The sequence below is a fragment of the Myxine glutinosa genome, chromosome 2, assembly GCF_964187855.1.
Source record: "Myxine glutinosa chromosome 2, kmMyxGlut1.1, whole genome shotgun sequence".
Lineage (NCBI taxonomy): Eukaryota > Metazoa > Chordata > Myxini > Myxiniformes > Myxinidae > Myxine > Myxine glutinosa.
The window spans coordinates 34140517-34161001 of NC_136262.1; the positions used below are offsets into that span (position 1 = coordinate 34140517).

At 47.6% G+C, this 20485-nt stretch overlaps 1 protein-coding gene and 1 long non-coding RNA gene across 2 annotated transcripts in view; one reads left to right on the forward strand and one right to left on the reverse strand.

Moving 5' to 3' along the window:
- Positions 1-14680, reverse strand: part of LOC137421888 (CCN family member 4-like) — a 46029-nt gene extending 31349 nt beyond the window's left edge. The window contains exon 1 of the mRNA XM_068108390.2: positions 14516-14680. Coding sequence (XP_067964491.1) covers positions 14516-14572 — 57 coding nt within the window. The 5' untranslated portion in view covers positions 14573-14680. The remainder of the gene's footprint in view (positions 1-14515) is intronic.
- LOC137422652 (uncharacterized) overlaps positions 1-20485 on the forward strand; it is a 1758619-nt gene that overhangs the window by 1234457 nt on the left and 503677 nt on the right. The gene's annotated exons all lie outside the window — the stretch shown is intronic.

Sequence of the window (20485 nt, forward strand, 5' to 3'; positions counted from 1 at the left end):
GTGACATGGGGATAGGAGAGGGGACAACAAAAGTTTTGGAGGCTCAGGGATGTCACCAGACTGAGAGGTGGGGGGTGGGGATGGAGAGGTTTTGTTTTTGTGGATTGGGGGGTGGGGGGGGGAGGGTGTGAGGTGAACGAGGATGTGGGGTGAGCGAGGGTGGAGTTAGGGTGAAGAATATGCAACATCGATCATACACCATCTCACAAACATGACACTCAGCACAGATGCTCAAGATCACCTTATCCATACTCAAGCTACTGGACAAGTCCTCCCAATATCCCTATATCCTTCTACCTCCAAAGCTTCCACATACCTATCTAATTGGTTCACGAGTTATCAAGTGACCACTATATTCGTCATGGGTGTGCGTCTGTCTGTGTGTGTGTCTGTCTGTCCGCAGCATAACTACCCGATGATATCATCCGGTCTTGATGAAACTTGGGTGGGAGGTTGATATCATGATCTAGTTGTGTCCTGCGTAGAGTGGGCGTATTGCGCCCATTGTGGGCGGAGCCACGCCCAAAAAAGATGTATTTTTAGGGGGTAATCAATTTCAAGCTACATCTTCTCCGAGGGGTTTGGTGGAATCTGACAGGGGTTTGGTGGAATCTGACAGGGGTTTCGATATTTGGTTAGGCCAATGTCATGTGTCCAGCCCCACGGAGCTCGATTTTTCATTTTCGCCCCAAGGTCACAAGGTCACGAAATTTAGAAAAGTCGATTTTTGATGGTTTTATTACATTGTTCGCTTCCTGATAGGGTGAAATGTCGTACATGATCTTATATTATCACATACATCATGAAATACAAGTTTTCCAACAAATTTCAGAATCTTCGACCTTTGACCTTTGAAGGTCACAAAGGTCAAATTTTCAAAGTTGTCGGAATCGAACCGAATTTTCGGTATTGTGTAGCTAACTAACTTCATAACTGATTATGGTCCCGACTTGATGCATCAATCGTCGATGATCGTGACGATCGTGACGATCGACTTGATAGTCCGTCCTTTGTCATTGAATACCGCTCGCTCGTGAACCATCGTCGTCTCCTGACTTGTTCCAATTTAAACTCATCTACCGTTTCTGCTGGTGTTGGGCTAGCGGCTAGGGTGCCAGCTTAGGATCCTAGGATCCTGGGTTCGACTCCCGGTCGATCGCTGAATTAACGCCAGGGGGGTTGACTCAACCTGTCATCCTTCCGATGTCGGCAAATTGAGTACCAGTTCACTGGTAATCCCCTGCTTGTCGTAAAAGGCGACAAAAAGGGTTGGCGGCAGGAAGGGCATCCGGCCGTAAAACATTGCTTCAAAAAGGGGACCAAAAAAACAACAACAACCACGGTCCCCGAAAAAGGCCAACCCCCGCTTTGCGGGGAAAAATGGCCTCTAAAGGTGGTTTTTTCTTTTTTACCGTTTCTGCTGCTCCAACCTTTTCAGGGAGACAATTTCATGCATTAACTACTCTCTAGGGAGAAAGACCCCCACCTGCCTTAATAGTCTTAGCTCCGCTTTTCTTTACTCAGGTTATGGGGCCTGGTCCCATCACTGCCTATTGTGTTGGATAATTATTCTGTAGTTATTTTGTCTCTACCCTTCATTATCTTAAACATATTTATCATATCTCCTTGTAACCGCCTCCTTTAGAATATATAAAGCCCCGTCTCCTTCAGCCGCTCCTGATAGCTGAGTCTAGGTAGGCCCTGGAATCAATGTCGTAGCCCTGCGCTGAACCCTCTCTTTATGGCAGCTTCGGCATTCCTTCCTCAGAGACAATGATTTTTTAAAAAGCTAAATGAAGCCTTCATACAATTCAAATTGTACAAGATCAAAGGGAAAAAAAATCAACAAGATGATCATTCATGCATGTTATTGGCACTGCTGTTAAATTTCAAAACTGTTTATCTTCTTGTACACATTTATATTAAACGTGCAATTGTTAATCCAAGTCCCAATGGAATGTTCTCGAACCCATTCATCATTGCTGGGAGGAAGCTGTGCTACTGATGCAGTGTCCCATGGAGGTTGGAGAAGGAATTTGTAATTTGCTGAGGATGCCGGAGATAGCTCGCTTGCTCTTCACGAAGGACGCCGTGGGATCTTTAACATCCACCAACTAATCCCAACAACCAGGATATCGCATTTAACATCCATCTGAGGGACGCAGACACTAGATGAGTCGACCTGCACGTGAAACACCAAAGTAAGTTTAAAGTTATGTCGGGATTCAAACCCAGGTTCACAGGTGAGTGCACATAGGCCAAGGATATCCTGCCAGCCCTATAGTTTGATCCCTCGTTTGCAAAGTGCTGTGAATTCAAAAGGGTCAGAAGAGGTGAAATAAAGGACGTGTTGGCTCGTCTCCATCGCCTACTGCACTGCACGCCACACATTGGCTGTGAAAAAGAATTATAATCCAAACTTTGGTCGCAGCCATTTGGAAAGCTTCCCTTCGAGAGGTTACAGTTGCAAAATTGTCTTCAATAGATAAATATTATTGGAGTGAGGTTTACACATCGAAACATACACCACGCAGTCAAAAAGCAAGCAAAATATTGTGATAGCCTCGTGGGTAAATGTGGTACATTGTATATGGGTTACTGTAGGGGACTGTGTGTGCATAATGGGTTTTAGTGACCAAAAGTAACTTAGGTGGGGTGGTCAAAAAGTTCTCGGAAAGAGATACTTTAATTAGACCAGAGACGGAAATATAACATAAAACTAATATATACAGTCGTGGCTGAAAATTTTGGAACCCTTACATTTTTTTCAAATAACTTACAATTTTCTCTAAAAATAAGTTGAAATTGACAAAAGTATTTGGTCTCCACAATTCTTTATTTCACTGTTAATATTAGGCCAAAAAATATATATTGCTGGTCTCTGGTCAGACCAAAGTTCCAGAATTGATGCGGTGATGCGGTTTTCTTTCTTCTTTTTCTTTTTTGAAAAGCATGGATTGCACATATAAAGGTGTTTTTTGTATCCTCATGCCTTGCGGTCCTTCTCATCTGCCGTGGGGCCGTCCAGAGAGAAATTAAAGACAGCCAAGGGGACTGGTAGGTCTTTTTGTAAATAATGAACACAAGCTTAAGTTATTTTAAAATGTATTTATTCTGAAAATCATTAAGTTCTTCAAGCATATTACAGACTGCCATTTCGTTCTCGAGATTGCCTCGCCGTACCGTCAAACATTCCAATGCGTCGATCGCGTCAACACTGCGCATGCGCAAGTGGTCTAACAGGCCGATGGTCTCCCACGATCTCTTCTCAAAGTCCACCAGATTATCACAGACACTTACAACTTCATGACAAACGAGATAGGATCCAGGCCTAACTAACGAGACCACCCACAGCTCTCTAGGCCTTCTGGTTGCTTCACACGAACCCGACAAAGAACGTCTTCGTTTCAATAAATGACAATATCCAGCCGATAGAGGCCTTGCATCGCGTGAGCGTCGTCCATGGCAACCGGTTCCGGCCGCCATCTTGGGTGGCATAAACAACATGGCGGGAAAGCTGTCGTTTGATCAGACGGACCTGTCAGTTTACGCCCGTAGCTTGCCCGTTGAGGCGTTTTCGCGGTATTGCGAGAAACTGAGGCTGTGTCATCTGCCTGTGGACCCGTGTGGACCCACAAGTACGCCACACACACTCCACAGTCCACACACACTCCACACGTACGCCACAAGTACGCCACACGTACACCACAAGTACGCCACACGTACACCACACGTACGCCACAAGTACGCCACACGTATGCCACACACACTCCACACGTACGCCACAAGTACACCACACGTATGCCACAAGTACGCCACAAGTACGCCACACATACACCACACACACACTCCACACGTATGCCACATACACTCCACACGTATGCCACACACACTCCACATGTACGCCACACACACACCACACACACTCCACAAGTACGCCACACGTATGCCACACACACTCCACACGTACGCCACACACACACCACAAGTACGCCACACACACTCCACACGTACGCCACACACACTCCACAAGTACTCCACACGTACGCCACACACACTCCACACGTACGCCACATGTACGCCACACACACTTCACATGTATGCCACACACACTCCACACGTACACCACACGTACGCCACACACACTCCACACGTACGCCACACACACACTCCACACGTACGCCACACACACACTCCACAAGTACGCTACAGTCGCTACACGTATGCCACACACATACAGAACCTTTGTTTTTGATTCAGGACTTAATATTGTTGCGGATATGGGATTTGGCCTCCATATCCACTTGTAAATATTCCCCTATTTCCCCAATACTCCCCAACTATCCCCAATCCCCCATTCCCTAGTCCCATTGCCTGTAAATAACACTCTGTAGAACCGACCTTCCCCTTTTTCCCCCATTAAATGTCGTGCCCAGGTCCACCGCATCTCACGTAGACAACTTTCGGACATCTTGCTAGTTATTCTTAGTCTATGTCAGTTAAGGACTCGTTTCCATTAATTCTGACTCTTCGTTGCACCAGAATGTGATTGTATGGCACCAGTAGTGAGTTTAGGACCTCCCCATACCTCCTCCCATCTTCCCCATGAAACAACAACAACAACAACAACAACTACAACAACAGCACGCGGGGAGTGTGCGTCCTCACTCCGGCTCGGTTAGCCGCCATTGCCCATGTGCGCCGACGGGGTTACCACGAAGGGGCTGACTGTCGGCCCCTCGTCAAGGGCGGAGCCCGGTAACCCCCCGCATCCAATGAGAAGCAACGGGCCGATTCCATCTGGGGCGGAGCTAACGAGCCGAGGGCGTGTCACTCCCCGCCGGATATACGCAGCCACTTACCGGACGTGACGTGAGATGCGCCCCCAGCTTGGAGAAAGAACGTCACCTTCTAGCGCTGAGAGAGACCTCCCGCATCTCTGGACCGGACCGGGTCGATTCTGCCCCTGAGCCAAGGTGCACCTTGAGCCATCGACTACCTGCCCTCCCTTGCCATCAATCCCGGTGTGAGTCAGTCTTGTCCCGTTTATCTGTCGTCTGTCGGGGCTACTATAAGACCGTATTTAAGTGCCTACCTTCCTATGCTGTCTCTCTCGTCCTTGTAATCTAACGTTCCGAACTATTATAACCTCCTCCGGAGGTCTTGAGAACTGTACCCCTGGTGTCGTGTCATTTAATCCAGCCGTTGTGTCCTTTCCGTAATTGATTTAGCATAGCGCGACTCGGCCAACGTTCGAGTATAATCGGGTAAACTGTGCAGACGCGGTCATACCAAACCGCTCGGTAAACCAACATCCACAACTGCGTCTGTAACATTTGGTGTCGAGGAGTTGGATTCGGACCTGGGACTAAATTTGTTAGGCCCAAATTTTGGAACACCAATTGTACCATTAGGGTAACAATTGGTGTTGGGAAGTGGAATTCGATCCGGAGCGCGTTCCACGCGCTCGAAATTATAACGGCGAAATTTGATTTTGTTTTACGAAAATAAAAACCCGAATTTTGAAAGTCGCGCTATGGCAGACCAAGACGGCTGGGTTCCGGTAGAAGAGAGTGAGGCAGGGTCGATCCAGGACCAAATTGAGGGACAAGAGGAGAGCGAAGCAGTGAGGGTAGCAGACGCACGAAATGGCGCCTCGCACATGGCCACGGCGACCACGCCCGCGACCGTGGTAGCGCCGCTGGTGGATTCGAACCTTTTCCTCCTGCAAATGAGGGCCCTTATGGAACAAATGGGTGAGCGATTGGGAAACCAAATGGGAGTAATGGGAAACCAAATGGGGGTAATGGGGAACCGGATGGATGCTCAGAGTGAGCAATTGGGAGTAATGAGGGACGAAGCGAGGGGTACCGGTGAGGAGTTAGACAAGAAATTTGGGAAGTTAGACAATAATTTTGAGGAGTTAGACAAGAAATTTGGGAAGTTAGACAATAATTTTGAGGAGTTAGACAAGAAATTTGGGAAGTTAGACAATAATTTTGAGGGGTTAGACAACGGGATAAAAGAGGTGAGAGATGGGTTAATGGGGGTAGAAAACAGAATGGCCGCTCAAGAGAATCAAATGGAAGGGATGTAAAAGGGGTTAGAGGGGTTAGAAAACAGGATGGAAGGCAAATTGAGGGACATGAGGAACCAAGCGGAAAGGGAAGTTAACCAAATGGGGCAGCAGATAGAGGGGGTCAGAATGGGGGTAGAAACCAAACTGGATGCTCACAGGGAGGAAATGGAGCAGATGAGGGTGGCATCTGGGCAGGAGATGCAAGTGATGGGAGAGGAGATCAGAAGAGGGGTGAGTGAGGAGGTCGGAGGAGTGCGCGAGGAGGTAAGGCACTGTAAGGAGCACATGGAGAAGGAGGTGAGAAAGGGGACTGTAAAATTGCAAGGGGGCATAGAGGACCTGACGCAGGAGGTGGAACAGCTGACGGAGGGACAAAAAGGACTAACGGAGCAGGTTCAAAGGAACACTGCGGTATTAGGAGGGTTAAAAGCGACACAGAAAGAACTAAAAGACGACTTGATAGCGACGAAGAGGGAATGTCAGATGGTACGTGAGGGACTGACAACGAGGTTGGACGAGGTGATAGAGGTAATGGAGACGAAGGACCGGCAGGTGAGGACGCACATGGAAACGGTCAAGGTAGCCTTGGAGGACGAGCTTGAGGAGACGTACCGGGGAATAAAAGAGGTGAAGCAGAAATTAGAAGAAGTGGAAGAAGGGGTGAGCGAAATTAAGAAGCGACGGAGAGGGGATAAGAAAGAGATAAAAGAGGAGATAAAAGAATTGGTCCAAAGTCTGTGTTTGGATCGTGATGATGTGCTCATTAACCGGATGAGGGATTCGCAGGTGATGGAGGAGAAGCGAAGAGGAAGAGGACCCGGTGTAAGTGGTGACCAATATGGTCGTGCGTATGATGCGCCAGGTGATTTAAGAAGCTTGGGGGTCGAGATGGACCCGGGTGTTCGTGAGACGCCGTTGGTGAAGTGTGCGACAGGTCTGGTGTGCGAAAAAGGAGGTGTGCGAGAAAGTCCGACTCTGGGGTGTGTGAGGAAAAAGTGCGTGCCAAGGAGTGAGGGTGCTGGCGAGAGTGAGTCGGTCGTAGCGCGTGTGCGAGGGAGCACATGGAAGCGCGGTGTGGTAAGTGTTACAGAGGGTGTGACGGGAGAGTGTGCGCAAGAGGGGGCGCGAAGAGGTGTGTTGGTGAGGTGTGCGACCAACGAATGTGTTCCAAAGTGTTCGGTGGTCAGGTGTGTGACCAAGGCTGTGAGTGGAATGAGTGTACCTGGGTGTGTAAGGAAAGGTACGAGGAGCATGGGAACGGCTGGATGTGTGAGCAAGGAACGGGCTGCGGGGTGTAAGCATGCAGGTGAAGCATCGACGTTAAACGGGTTAGCGGTTAGAGCGACTTTTAGCCGAATCGGGCCCTCGGTGCGTGCTGGGCCTCGCTTTGAACGGCCGCGTCCGTGCTCCACTAGGCGGAGCGGGCGGCTGGATAGGAAGGGTCGTCATGGCGACCACTTTTTGTTGAGGCATTCCGGCAGGTCGAGATCGGGCCATGGGATGGCTCCGTGCCGAGATGGTGCTTGGGACCTCGGCCCGGGTAAACCTCCTTCCCTGCACCGAATGCGGGACGTATCCAGCCGCTGGCACCCAACAACCCGCATTCATGGCTTGGCTTTACGAAGCCGGGCTTTGGACAGGAATTGGCGCACCGAGAGGCAGTAGTGAGTAGACTGTGTGATGAGGTTAGTGTTTTGGCCCCAAAATTAGAGAAAAACAAAATTTGATGATTGGCAAAGGATTGGCAGTAATGATTGGCAGATGATGGGTAGTGATTGGCAAATTTTTGATTTGTTGAAATTTGATGTGCAAAATTGGTAGTGAGCGATGGGCCCGGTGGGTAAGGGTGGCATCCCTGCCACCCTTCCCATGGTGGGGCAAATGCGCAATAGCTTATGGGGTGTATGGCAGTGAAAACTAGCCCGGGTGGGTTAGGATATTGATAGGGATCTAGCGAAGATGACATTAGGTAACGTTAAGATTAGTTAGTGACTGATACCTGTAGTGGGGACGCAGGTAGTTTAGTGTGGATGATAATGACGAGGGAGCGCAATAGTTTAAAGGGACGACTGGGAAGCGCAAGTTTCAGAGGGGAGTAGTTAGATGAGATGATGCTGTGTGAGGATGGAACAGGTGTGATTGCACAGGTGTGCAACTGGACAGGTGTGTGGAGCAATGGATGAGTAGTGAGTGTGGTGGATCAGCGCGAAGGCGCTTGGGGAGAGAAGGGTGCAGGTGGCACCAGGTGTGAGAGCACAGGTGTGCAAGTGCAGGTGTGTGGAGCAGTGTATGAGTAGTGAGTGTTGTGGATCAGCGCGAATGCGCTTGGGGAGAGAAGGGTGCAGGTGGCACCAGGTGTGAGAGCACAGGTGTGCAAGTAAAGGTGGTGTGGAGAGAGTTGGAGTAAGTGGTACGGAGTGGTGTGCATGGTGCGAAGGTGTGGATGGGGGAAGAGTGGACCCCTTTCACGAGTACCCGGGGCGGGTAGTGTAAATGTTAGGTAGAGGGTATAGGTAAATTGTGGTTGGATATTGGCATTTGTGGTGCGATTGCAGAATGGTGTTGTGGATGGGTGCATTAGTGTTGTGGAAATGGCTGGGCGTGTAGCCTGTTAGTGTGTGTAGTTGGTTGGGCACTCCACCACTGTGAGGATGTCGGCCAGGTGAGGCCGCAGGTGGGCTCTGGGAGCCGGTAGAGTTGTGGATGGGGCCCGAGGATCCGGAGGACGGACCCGGGTAGCCCAGTGCCAGAGAGGGCACCGAGTGGGGAGAGCGCCAGAGGGCCTTCCCCAGGTAGTTAGGTTAGGGTAAGGAGCAGGTAAGCTCGGAGGCAACTACAGTGGTGGAGGTGTGCAGGTGGGTAGACCGGCTAGGAGGGCTACACGTCGCAGCCCAGAAATTGTGCGAGGGCACCGAGAGATGAATCGGGGGAGTGAGACCCCAAATTGAAAAGCACCACAGTTTGGTCAATGGGAATTGGTTTTTAGAACCCGTAGTGTAAGAGGGCCAATGGTTTGGCAAGAGAAAGACCCCGGGTAATGTAAAGTTGTTAAAGTCATTTAGGAAATAGTTAGGATTGATGAACCTGTCGCACCATACGCAGCCACTTACCTGTGGTGATGATGACTCCACACCTGTGTTTTCTTTGTTTGTGTTGCAGGAAGGAGAATTGCTGTTGGATTTGTGAGACGCATCACGACGTGGATGAGACATTGGGGTGATTCCATCTCTCCCTCCTTAGGAGGGGCTGATGATGAATTGGTGATGGCAAATTATGATGTTGAGTTGGAGATGGCAAATTTTGATGAGAGTTGAAAATAGCAAATTTGATTGGTTAGGAGGGAGAGAAGACGAATTTGGTATATGGGAGGAACGGGGAAGACAGTAGGGACGTTTGTTGATTTGTAAAGTAGATGTTTATGGGTAGTGTTGTGTTTTGTGGATACAGTAAGGGGTAAGGGAGGGGCCATGTAGGTTACCTGGTGGGGGGAGGGGGGCGTACGGTAGGAACGTACCTGTCTCACCTGGTTCCCATGTGCCCCCAGTGTGCATTACCTTACATTGCGTGCACTTTTGCGCCCTTACCACCTTACTCACTTGTCTGCTTCTTTTGTCTCCCACCTCCGAGGATCTGGCTTTGGGGCAGAGAGAGAGGAGAGAGAGGTGCTGGCTCCGCAGTTGTGGGCCTGCACTTTCGCTGCTTGCTGCCTGGATCGATACACCATATGGACCGCAATTTTGGTGGCCACCCACAATGGACCGCAGTTCTTTTGCGGCCAAGCACCACCCGTGGATGGACCTATGGGTCAACGTGGCACCTATGCCATACAGGTGAACCACTTTTAGTTGGCCCCCTGACGGCCACAATACAGAAATGGACGCGGTTGGCGCCTTTCTTTATTTTTAAAGAAGCCAGAACACCAAGTGCACCACACGAAGGCAAGACCAGCGGCAGAACATCGGCCGGCTGCGACACCACCGGTGATTTATAAACACTTTATTGGTGCACCGGATGGTGCTGACTGTACATGATGGGGTGGTGCTTTTGGTGCTTGGAAGGGGTGCTCTGCACGTTATTAAAGGCCGTAAGGCCACAGAGCACTCGTGCGTTGGTGTATCGATGCTGGCATGCGTGCTCTCTCTATGCATAACATCTGCATGTGTTCCTCCAAAAACAGGTCCTGGATCGTAGTGTAAATATCAGCGTAGTCTTGTAAATAATGCTCCCTACCGGCTGTATGTTTAGTTTGCGAATTCTTTCCGCGATTCGGTTATCCTGTGGGTGTGTTTCTGTGAGGAGAAGGGTGCAACGTCGCAGGGGGACATATTTACTCATTTGTGAATATCTGTAAAACTGTCGCACTCAGGGTAGAGTTAATAGTAGAGGGAACTACATCTGAGTGCCACACTAAAATAGGTAAAAATTTATCGGGTCGGGACGCCCCGAGGGTAGAGAAGGGTGCAATGTTGCGGATATGGGATTTGGCCTCCATATCCGCTTGTAAATATTCCCCTATTTCCCCAATACTCCCCAACTATCCCCAATCCCCCATTCCCTAGTCCCATTGCCTGTAAATAACACTCTGTAGAACCGACCTTCCCCTTTTTCCCCCATTAAATGTCGTGCCCAGGTCCACCGCATCTCACGTAGACAACTTTCGGACATCTTGCTAGTTATTCTTAGTCTATGTCAGTTAAGGACTCGTTTCCATTAATTCTGACTCTTCGTTGCACCAGAATGTGATTGTATGGCACCAGTAGTGAGTTTAGGACCTCCCCATACCTCCTCCCATCTTCCCCATGAAACAACAACAACAACTACAACAACAGCGCGCGGGGAGTGTGCGTCCTCACTCCGGCTCGGTTAGCCGCCATTGCCCATGTGCGCCGACGGGGTTACCACGAAGGGGCTGACTGTCGGCCCCTCGTCAAGGGCGGAGCCCGGTAACCCCCCGCACCCAATGAGAAGCAACGGGCCGATTCCATCTGGGGCGGAGCTAACGAGCCGAGGGCGTGTCACTCCCCGCCGGATATACGCAGCCACTTACCGGACGTGACGTGAGATGCGCCCCCAGCTTGGAGAAAGAACGTCACCTTGTAGCGCTGAGAGAGACCTCCCGCATCTCTGGACCGGACCGGGTCGATTCTGCCCCTGAGCCAAGGTGCACCTTGAGCCATCGACTACCTGCCCTCCCTTGCCATCAATCCCGGTGTGAGTCAGTCTTGTCCCGTTTATCTGTCGTCTGTCGGGGCTACTATAAGACCGTATTTAAGTGCCTACCTTCCTATGCTGTCTCTCTCGTCCTTGTAATCTAACGTTCCGAACTATTATAACCTCCTCCGGAGGTCTTGAGAACTGTACCCCTGGTGTCGTGTCATTTAATCCAGCCGTTGTGTCCTTTCCGTAATTGATTTAGCATAGCGCGACTCGGCCAACGTTCGAGTATAATCGGGTAAACTGTGCAGACGCGGTCATACCAAACCGCTCGGTAAACCAACATCCACAACCGCGTCTGTAACAATATATTGTTATGTCGGTGGGTCGGGCATATATAGATTTAGGTAGATCTGTATAGGTATCATGCTCCGGTTGTCGTGGGTAGCTAGAACCATCTCGATGTAAATAAGTAGAGGACCTGTCTAGCCCGAATGTCGGATTAAGTGTGTCCTCGTCCCCATTACGAGGAGTGGGGCATGATAAATAGTTCTAGGGAATAAGCATAAGACTCCATTGTATCCGGTGATCATACCTGTGTCCCGTATGGCAACGCACTCTTATAGACATTAGCTAGGCCCATTAGCACAACACTAATTCAATCCCCCTCCGCCACCAGACGATATAAATGACCGGAAGAGCAGACAGCAAGCGGCCGGGTAAGAGCAGACAACAACAACGCCATGGCGATCAAACATTGACCAGGTAGGCTGAGACCCACGCCCAGGAGAACTCGTGATTGACAGGAGGGGGACGGGCGAGCAACACCAAGAGCACCGATTGGAGGGTAAAGAAGGACTTGTGATTGGCCACCGACCAATGGCATGGGAGCAGGGCGCCAAGCGCTCGGCCAATGAGAGGACTATCAGGAAAACAACTGGCTGGCCGACATTTTCTCTCTTCGCCTCTGCCTGTCTTCGCGTCTGCTTTTCTCTTCCCTTTGCCCTCTTGCCCTGGACTGTCCCTTTGCGCTGGACCCTCTCTTGTGTTGGACCTAGTCCCGTTTGGACCCTCGCTCGTTGGTCGTTGGAAGGACGTCGGCGCGCCGACGATTCTATTACCCGGATTCACGCACGAACCTCGCGAATGATCGCGCGGTGACACGAGACTTGGCGTGCAGCGGCGTCCAGGGGCCTGGTGGAGCGCGAACGGGGGCGGAACAAGGCCTACTTCCCGCTGACCGGAGCCGCGGTCAGACGACTGCGCTTGGAGCCGGACCATCCTTGACGACTGCAGACAACTGATTGAGATAAGATGCACCACAGAACACAACGAAACGGTTATTTCATTATTCATTCCCCGGTGCTGTATGTGAAGTCTGTGAGTGGGGACGTCCCAACCTAGGTTTTCTTTTTGTTTTTTGTATACTGAATCGAGGCTCGTGAAAGAGCTAACATTTATTTCACAAACAAATCAACCAGACAAACAAAATATACAAAAAGAGGGAGCGGAAGACAAGATGGGGAGAGAAGGGGAAGCACACAACCACAACATTTGAGAGCAGGGAGAAGTGTGGGAGGGAGAGGGCTTAGGGGGAGGAGGCGTGGGAAGGGGGGGCAGGGGCGGGAGAGCTATAAAACACAAGGGGACCGAAATTAGCGGGGGTAGAAAAGATCAAGGTTTTGGATGGGGGAGGATAAGAGATCGTGGTGAACAGCTGTTTTAAAGACCTGGAGGGTGGAGTGGGATTGAAGAGAGTGAGGGAGTTTGTTCCAGAGGTGGGAGAAAAGAGGAATGAAGGAGTGAAGGTGAGCAGAAAGTCTTGATTTTGGCAGTTTAACCATAAGAGGGTTGCAGGCAGATCTTGTGCGACCTGTAGGAATATTTGGGGGACAGAGCCCAGAGAGAGCTGGGGGGGCAAGGCCAGAGAGGAGTCGGTAGAAGACGGAAAGATCTGATAGTTTTGATCATCGCATTTCCCTGTCCTGATAGTTGTTTTAAATAAACCCTTTTATTATTTTCTTTTATATTCAAAATCCCGTGTTCGTGTGAGTTTAATCACCTTGCAGGTTGAAGACGCTGGTGCGCGGGCCGTGAGGTAAATCTCGCCGTTTCTTCCTCTTTCCTTCTTTACCCCGTGCATATGTATAGCGAAATCCGCCATTGAACGTCGCCTCGTTAAATGCGATATCCAAGGTCAGCTTGAATCGCTTTGGCAGTTGATTGAGGTGCTTTCTCCACCATTCAAACAATCCTCCACTGCAACCTTCAATCAAGTTTGATCTTGCGGCCACGTTCAGGGAGGTTAGCTGCAGTGCCATGGGCCTTAAACTTCCTGATAACATTGCATAAGGTGGACACAGGTACATCATGGTCTCTGGAGATGGACTTGTATCCTTGAGATTGTCCATGCTTGGCTACAATCTTGTGTCTGACCTCCTCAGACAATGCTCTGGTTTTCTTTATTTTATCCATGCTCATTGCGGTACACACAGTGACACAAAACAGCAGAATGACTCCTTTTCTCCATTCAAACTGGTCGAATGAGTGATTTTTATATTGCAGGCACCTGCAAGTCACCGCAGGTGAGTTCAATTCCAAAGTAAAGGAGAATCACCTGCTTTAAATCTAATTATTTCTAACAACTTCTAAAAGGTGCCAATAATGTTGTCCGGGCTATTTTAGGATTTCCTTGTGGCATAAGCTAAGATTTAGTATTTTTCAGCTTTTTTTGTTTTGCTCCACTGCAAACCAAAGAAATACACATGTGGATACTAAAATATTTTTTTATTTCAACAATTTTCTGGAAGAAATGGTGAATTATTTGAAAAAAGTGCAAGGGTGCCAATATTTTTGGCCACGACTGTATATTTAATTGATGAGATAAAACGATATTTCCTTCCTAATCATGTAATAATTGAACAGAACAAAAAATAAACCTTCATTTAATTCCCACGGACTACTTGGAATAACTCGCTCCGAGAATGTTTTTGGTATTCGGAGGATCTTCAGTAAAGCATTTTTAGCCACACGTGAAGCACAAAACTGAACAAAAACAAACACATAATCATAATCATGATATCATAATCAAACGTCCATCGACATTTCACAATTAAACTACATCTTCATTAATATTTGAACACATTTGATCGCTATCTAGTGCTCCCAATCATTGTGTTAACTGTTTTGATACTGGCAGATGCACGGTGGTTCATTATTTCAGGCAAAACCTCTTATGAAGGTGACTCCAGGAAACGAAAGTTAGAGCAATGGATGACTTACGTGAGCTGTACAGAGCAAGGCGATGGCGAGGAACCACAGCACTGTCACGTCACGCATCGTGCCAGGGACAGCGCTCACCGAGCGCCCCAGGGGCACATCACTGGGTAGGCGCGCGACCCCCAGGCATCGCACGCGCTGCTCCTCATGAGCCACGAGCCACGTGGCGCACAGCTCCTGCCCATGTGTCTGGGAGTTTACACCATATATCCCGATAAGATGGACCTGGAAAAAGGACACAGGCGCATTGGGAGGATCCGAAGAGTTGGCATGAGAGCCGCTCTTCCAGACGGACCACAAGTCATCCATCTTTTAACCAACCCCCTTACATAAACACACACCTTTTCAGCAAACCCCCCTTTACATACACACACACACACACACACACACAAACGCCTACCACCCCTCTCCCCCATCGTACTCCCTCCCCCATCTCAGCCACGGAAACGCTCCGACTCGAGGGAGATAAAATGCCGGACATTTAACTCAAACTCAAGGCAGTTTCCCTCGCTAGAGGAGAGCCCGCTGTCTATGTTTAGTTTAGTGCCATGTCGATATGGCTATGTTTGATATGAAAGACCATAAAACGTCGGTGAAGGCAATTTCACGCTCAAAGTACCAGGTTTCTTGAACAGTTCATAACGGAGGCGCCTTTATTTTCTCCGTGTCTCTCGCTGGCTTTTTTCCATTTGACCCAATTTTATTCCCTCGATCAACGGTGTTTAGGGCTAATGGCAAAACATATGACTGGCAGCATCGAGGACATAATCGTCAAAAATAAAGCTCACGGGGTCTGCAGCTGCATCCGATAACTAAGTTACACAGGAAAGTTTGGTGTGGCAAATAAGGCATTAAAAATTTAAACCATTTCCCTGGTGGTTCCCATGGGAATGGCTCTGGAATTCTTGAATTAACTTGTTTGGCCAAACTCACTGAAACTCCCGTTTGGGTATGGCCAAGAAGTTCGCGTTGATAGCAACAGCTGGAGAACGGGTGGTGGCTTTGGTGGAGCTTTACAGGCCACAAATCGGTGACTGGGATATGCATCTTGAGAAAAGAATTCTGCAAAAGCAACAGGCAGTGTTGGCCGTGAAGAGGTATTTGTAACAGACAAAGAAAGAAGGTTTAAAAAAAAGAAAGAGAAACGTCCCAGGAATTTGACCCTTCATAGTTACACCTGCCGGTACCTTTGGACTCTTCGCTGCATTACATGTATGGTATTAACAGTAATTCGATTTTCCATCTTGTGTTTCCCTACCAAGGCCCTTTGAAAAGAAAAACTCCCAGAAAATCAACAAACCAACACTTTGTTAAACACCTCGAGTCACCGCAAATGAGCCGAATACATAGAGTTCACTTCAGGATGAAAGGCTTCGTCAAATCGGGTTAAGGGGGTTGAAATAATCACCAAGCTTGCCGAGAATGAGCATCCATGGGGATCAAGACCAGAACAGCTGGAGGTAAAGTCTTTAAACCACTCGACAAAACTCGAGCATCAGCCACGACACAAGAAACTAGATGGTATTCATAGAATACTTACCCTGGGCAATCAACTTGGTGCAAGCCAACTCTTCTGTTTTTGAAGGCTTTTTTAAATTTGATCCAAAATAACTGCCACACCACGTGAGCGATGACGTCATAAATTTATATTCTCTAATATTAATTGTTGTGTAGATCACACTCAAGAAATTTAAAACTAATCAAACTATAAGCGTTGTCCCAAACAAATTATGATGTCATCGTGAACAACACTTATTCCCCATGCGGAGTTCTTTACAATGAGCCACGTTTCAATATTTTCCATGGAGCAGTTTAGAAGACATAGAGGTGCAATGTCTTTCGATTTTTCTGATGGCGCTTGTACCACGTGACCTATGACGTCATAATTATCATTAAAAATTCTACCAGAGGCAGCGCTCCTATGGTCAAAAATTTGTGTCCATCAGAGCAACAGTTGCAGAGAAATTAATTTCTTCATACTGATCAGATCAAGCATTGTACTTTTTGAAATATGACATCATCATGAAGGCACCAATGACATCATCATTAACATATCTTATTCTCCATGGGGAGTACTTGACAATGAGAATTCTTTAAATTTTTTCCATTGAGTGGTTTCGGAGATATAGTGTACCGTTTTTTCCAAAATGGCGTCCATACCATGTGACCGACGACATCATAATTATGAATAAAAAATGATACAGGCGTAGGCACTCCAATGGTAAAATGTCATGTCAATCGGACCAACGGTTGACGAGAAAATTAATTTTGAAAATGCGGACACGCACGCACGTACAGTCACGTGAAAAAGTAAGTACACCCCATGTAAAGTTTTGACTTTTTCAACATATTTCAACATACAGCTATTTGATCTTCATTTCAACAATATTGATAGATAAAGGTGATATAATATAACAAATATCATGAAACATTTACATTTTGTCGTCCATTGTATAATTTAAATAAACATGAATGCAAATTTCGCATGTGGAAAAAGTAAGTACACCATTGGCTCTAATAGGTGGTATTGCCCCCTTTGGCAGAAACAACCTCAAGTAAGCGTTTCTTATAACTGTCTACAGGTCTCTGACATCGACCGGGAGAAATTTTTGCCCACTCCTCCATGCAGAATTCTTTCAGCTGTGCGATGTTTGAGGGGTTTCTTGCATACACAGCTCGTTTCAAATCGCCCCACAACATCTCGATGGGATTTAGATCCTGGCTTTGACTAGGCCATTCCAGAACCCTCCATTTCTTTCTTTTCAGCCATTCCTTGGTGGATTTACTGGTATGTTTAGGGTCATTGTCATGTTGCAAGGTCCAGCTTCGGTTTAGCTTCAACTTTCCGACAGATAGCCTCACATTATCCTCAAGCACCCTCTGGTAGAATGAAGAATTCATCGTGGATTCTATGATGGTGAGCGGCCCAGGCCCTGATGCAGCAAAGCTGCCCCAAACCATAATATTTCCACCACCATGCTTTACAGTTGGTATCAGGTTCTTGTGGTCAAATGCTGTCTTTGGATTTCGCCAAACATGTCTTCTGGTACTGTGGCCAAATAGCTCTACCTTTGACTCATCTGTCCAGAGCACATTTTTCCAGAAATGCTGGTCTTTGCCTAGGTGTTCATTGGCAAACTTTAGTCTTGCCCTGATATGATGTTCTTTCTGGACAGCAAAGGTTTCCTCCTCGCACACGTCCCATGTAGATCAAATTTGTGCAGCCTCTTTCTAATGGTAGACTCGTGCACTTTGACATCAACAGTGGCAAGAGCTACCTGTAGGTCCCGTGATGACATTCTGGGGTTCTTAGAGACTTCTTTCAGCATGTTGCGGTCTGCTCTCGGGCTGAACTTGCTGGGGCGGCCTGGCCTGAACAAGTTGGCAGCTGTTTGGAATCTTCTCCACTTGAAGATGATCTTCCGGACAGTCGAATGATTGATTTCAAATTGTTTGGAGATCTTTTTAAATCCCTTCCCAGACTCGTAGGCATCTATAACCTTCTTTCTGAAGGCCTCAGAGAGCTCTTTTGATCTAGACATGGTGACACCGCACACTTCAACAACAAAGAGCAAACCAAACTAAATGTCTGAGGTTTAAATAAGGCAGGTTCCTCCAAGATCCTCCTTAACGATGTTATAATCATTTGCACCTGAGCTGGTGCACCTGATTATAATTTTAGGTATTTGAAGTAGTGATAAATGTAGGGGTGTACTTACTTTTTCCACATGCGAAATTTGCATTTATGTTTATTTAAATTATACAATGGACTACAAAATGTAAATGTTCATGATATTTGTTATATTATATCACCTTTATCTGTCAATATTGTTGAAATGAAGATCAAATAGCTGTATGTTGAAATATGTTGAAAAAGTCAAAACTTTACGTGAGGTGAACTTACTTTTCAAGATGACTTAGAACCAAAAGTTCATTGGAATTATGTTGAAATTATTCCAGATTTTGTTAATGTGACCTTTAAAAGAAACAAAAACCACATTTGACATTTCGAAGCAAATAAATTGATCCTTGAAAGTGATGTCAACTGATATCGAACTCAATTCACGGACAGTACTGTGTTAAACTTCTGTACGTTTTCCAGAAGTATCTCTGTATTTTGCACATTAGCCAAAAAAAATTTCAACAAAAACAAAAGCTAAATTATGACTGGGATTACGGACAGTAAAATTACAGTTCAGTACTTCCTGCAACCCCCATGAGCATTCAGGAGAGCATGTACTCGTTGAGGCATGCTGTTCACGAAATTTGCCAAGGTTTGGACAGGAATCGCTTGCCATGCAGTGACAATAGTCTGCTGCAATTCATGCACAGAGGTAGGCTGCTGGTCCAAGTTGTCGACTTGACGCGTTAATTCTGCCCACAAGTTCTCTTTCGGATTCATATCCGGGGACATGGCAGGCCACTCCATATGCTCTACACCACGGTCAGCAAGAAAGTGTTGGATCATGCGAGCATGATGAGGCCGTGCATTGTCATCTTGGAAGACAAAGTTTCCTCGAAAGGCTGCACGAGCAAATGGAAGCAATGTTTCTTCCAGAATGACCCTGTACTTGAACTGGTTCAGGTTTCCATTCAGAACAACCAGGTCAGTTTTGCCCCCTGCATGAAAAGCAGCCCAAACGGTCACCCCACCACCTCCAGCTTGGACTCTTGGCACTATACAATCTTCGTTGTGGCCTTCATGCACTTGTCTGCACACTCGGACGCGGCCATCTTGACGATAGACCAGAAATCTAGACTCGTCACTGAAGGTCACGTTATTCCAGTGTCCTGGCTGCCATTGACGGTGCCCTCTGGCCCACTGCAATCGGCGCTGGCTGTGTTGTCTGGTCAGGCGTGGCTTTCTCAGGGGACGCCTGGCACGATAGCCTACTTGAACCAGTCGTTGGTTGACTAGCCTTCTGGATACAGGCACATTTGTCAGTTGCTGCCACTCAGCCCTAAGCCGATTAGCTGACTTGGTACGGCCATTGCAGACTAACCGGTGCAGCTGGCGATCATCTCTCCTTGTGGTTCTGCGTGGACGTCCTGGCCTCGGTATTGGAGTATGGACACCCCTCTGAGCATTTCGTTTCAGGATCTTTGACACCTGACCTTGAGTGATGCCATACTGCCGAGCAATAGCACGCTGTTTCATGCCAGAATTTCGTAAAGCCACCACTCCATGACAAACAGCATTGTCAAGTTGACGGACCATCTCCAGAGGAAGCGGAAATAACTTTTGTAGACGTGCAGCAGTTGTTTTCCACTAATACAGAACGCAACAACCCTTATATACCCGATTGTGAAGCCAATCGTCAAATGTACCTGTCCTTACATTTTGTCACGCCACCTGTGATATAATCCTGTTATTGACTTCTTGCTGCGAAAGACAATCAGTGACATGGTTCTTTCAACAAAGACATCACCGAAGGGTAAAAGAAACTCACCAGATTGATATACTGAGTTAAGAAAGTAAACCCAAGTCAAGAAAAAATATATATTCCATATTAAATGCCAAGTCTGTATATACACATCTGTGGGGAATACTTTCCTGGAAAATGCCACAAAAGTCGGAACCGTGAATGTGGGGGCAGTTTCAAAGTAAAAAGAGGAGATAGGTTCTGGGCATTTCAAAATCCATGCATGTCGAGGCAAAATCCGTGAAAGTTGAAGAAAATCCCGCAAATGTCATGGCAAATCCGCGAATGTTAAGGAAGATCCATGAATGTCGGGGCATGGTTTCAGTGGGGAAAAATGGAGACAGCAAATTGCACTGAAGCGTTTTCATTCTGTATAATAACGCACAGAGGATGACGTGTTACACAGCTGGTGGAGTATCCCGCGAAGCTCGCTTACAGCATGGTTAAATTTTTTTTAAATGTAGCCGCTAAAAGCCGTGGCAAATGCGAAGCGCAGGTTTGGGAATGCAGAAGGCAGCCATGCTTGCGGCAAATGTAAATATTTTTTTTG